Below are 1,171 nucleotides of genomic sequence, written 5' to 3'. Positions count from 1 at the left end.
AGGCTAATTTTGCAAACTAAAGCGGGGGCTTCAATTTGAGATGGGCTTCATCTCGAGATTAAGTCTACTGGGCTTCAATTCAAGGTTTTACGGTATGTCTACTGATTAAAATGGAATGTTGATGTTATGATTCCCTGCACACAAGCCAATTACGCAGTGGACATATTTTTTGTAAAGGAAACCTGTGAAATTTGTATTCAAGGATATCTGCTACAGGTACTTCATGTCTGGTGCTTTATTTGCCTTGGCTGGAGCCTAGGGCATATGTAATAGATTGATATGATTATCATTGTTGAAATAAATATATATAATACCGGTTTACTTTTTTACTATCTATTTACTGCAGTTGATTTTACCTGAATGTATGAAACTTTTGCCGCTTTATTGCAACTGTATTATAAAGAGCGACGCTTTGCAAGGTAGCTCGGAGATCATGACTGACGATCGCAGTTGGTTGATGCAGACGGTCATGTCTATGGATGTCCCGTCCAGCCACATCTACTTTTATCCTCGCTTGGTACCCTTGGTAAGTATGCACCACATCAATAACAACAATTATAAAACAAGGTCCCTCCTAATATCTGAAAATGACACCTGATCATGTTTTGATCATGTTAATCTTGTTAACCTCTTTAGAATAATAAAAGTGTTAAATAATAAGGATAACTATAACAGCGATAAAAACATAAAATTTAATAAAAACAACATGATAGTGATTTTGTTAATAAAAATATTTTACACTAATGGTGACGATAATGGTAATGGTGATGATAATGGTGACGGTAATGGTAATTTGGTAATGGTTACGGTAATGGTTTCTGGTTTAAAGTTGTTTGTGTTGTTTTTAAAACACCTAACACTTTCCAGTTTAGAAGCCTCAGTGCTTTCTTTTATTACCTAGTATTTCCTGTTCTCTTTTTTTTATGCATCATTAGCATGAATTAAACCCAGACTCCAACACCCTACCAGTTGCCATCCGCTGCTCGGCAGACCGTCTCAGTGACACTGGAGTCTACTTGTTAGAAAACGGACTCTCAATGTTTATGTGGATTGGGCTACATGTGCCTCAGGACTGGGTACAGAATGTTTTTGGTGTCAACTCAGCTGCACAGATTAATATAGAATCTCAAAAACTTCTGCAAATTGATAATAAAGTATCAAACCAGGTGCG

At 36.6% G+C, this 1,171-nt stretch overlaps 1 protein-coding gene across 1 annotated transcript; it reads left to right on the top strand.

Annotated features, from left to right (window-relative positions):
- Window positions 1–346: 346 nt before the first annotated feature.
- On the top strand, window positions 347–1,166 carry LOC117104837 (protein transport protein Sec24C-like; the record flags this gene model as incomplete). The annotated part of the gene is made up of 2 exons (XM_033245674.1): window positions 347–526; window positions 936–1,166. Coding segments are annotated over 2 exons (411 nt in total), but the record flags the coding sequence as incomplete, so codon positions are not given.
- Window positions 1,167–1,171: the final 5 nt, after the last annotated feature.

This window comes from Anneissia japonica, unplaced genomic scaffold (assembly GCF_011630105.1).
Source record: "Anneissia japonica isolate Jap-2015-1 unplaced genomic scaffold, ASM1163010v1 scaffold118187_len1164_cov109, whole genome shotgun sequence".
Classification (NCBI taxonomy): domain Eukaryota; kingdom Metazoa; phylum Echinodermata; class Crinoidea; order Comatulida; family Comatulidae; genus Anneissia; species Anneissia japonica.
The sequence above is the reverse complement of the archived record's forward strand: the minus strand, read 5'-3'. Positions and strand labels throughout refer to the sequence as shown.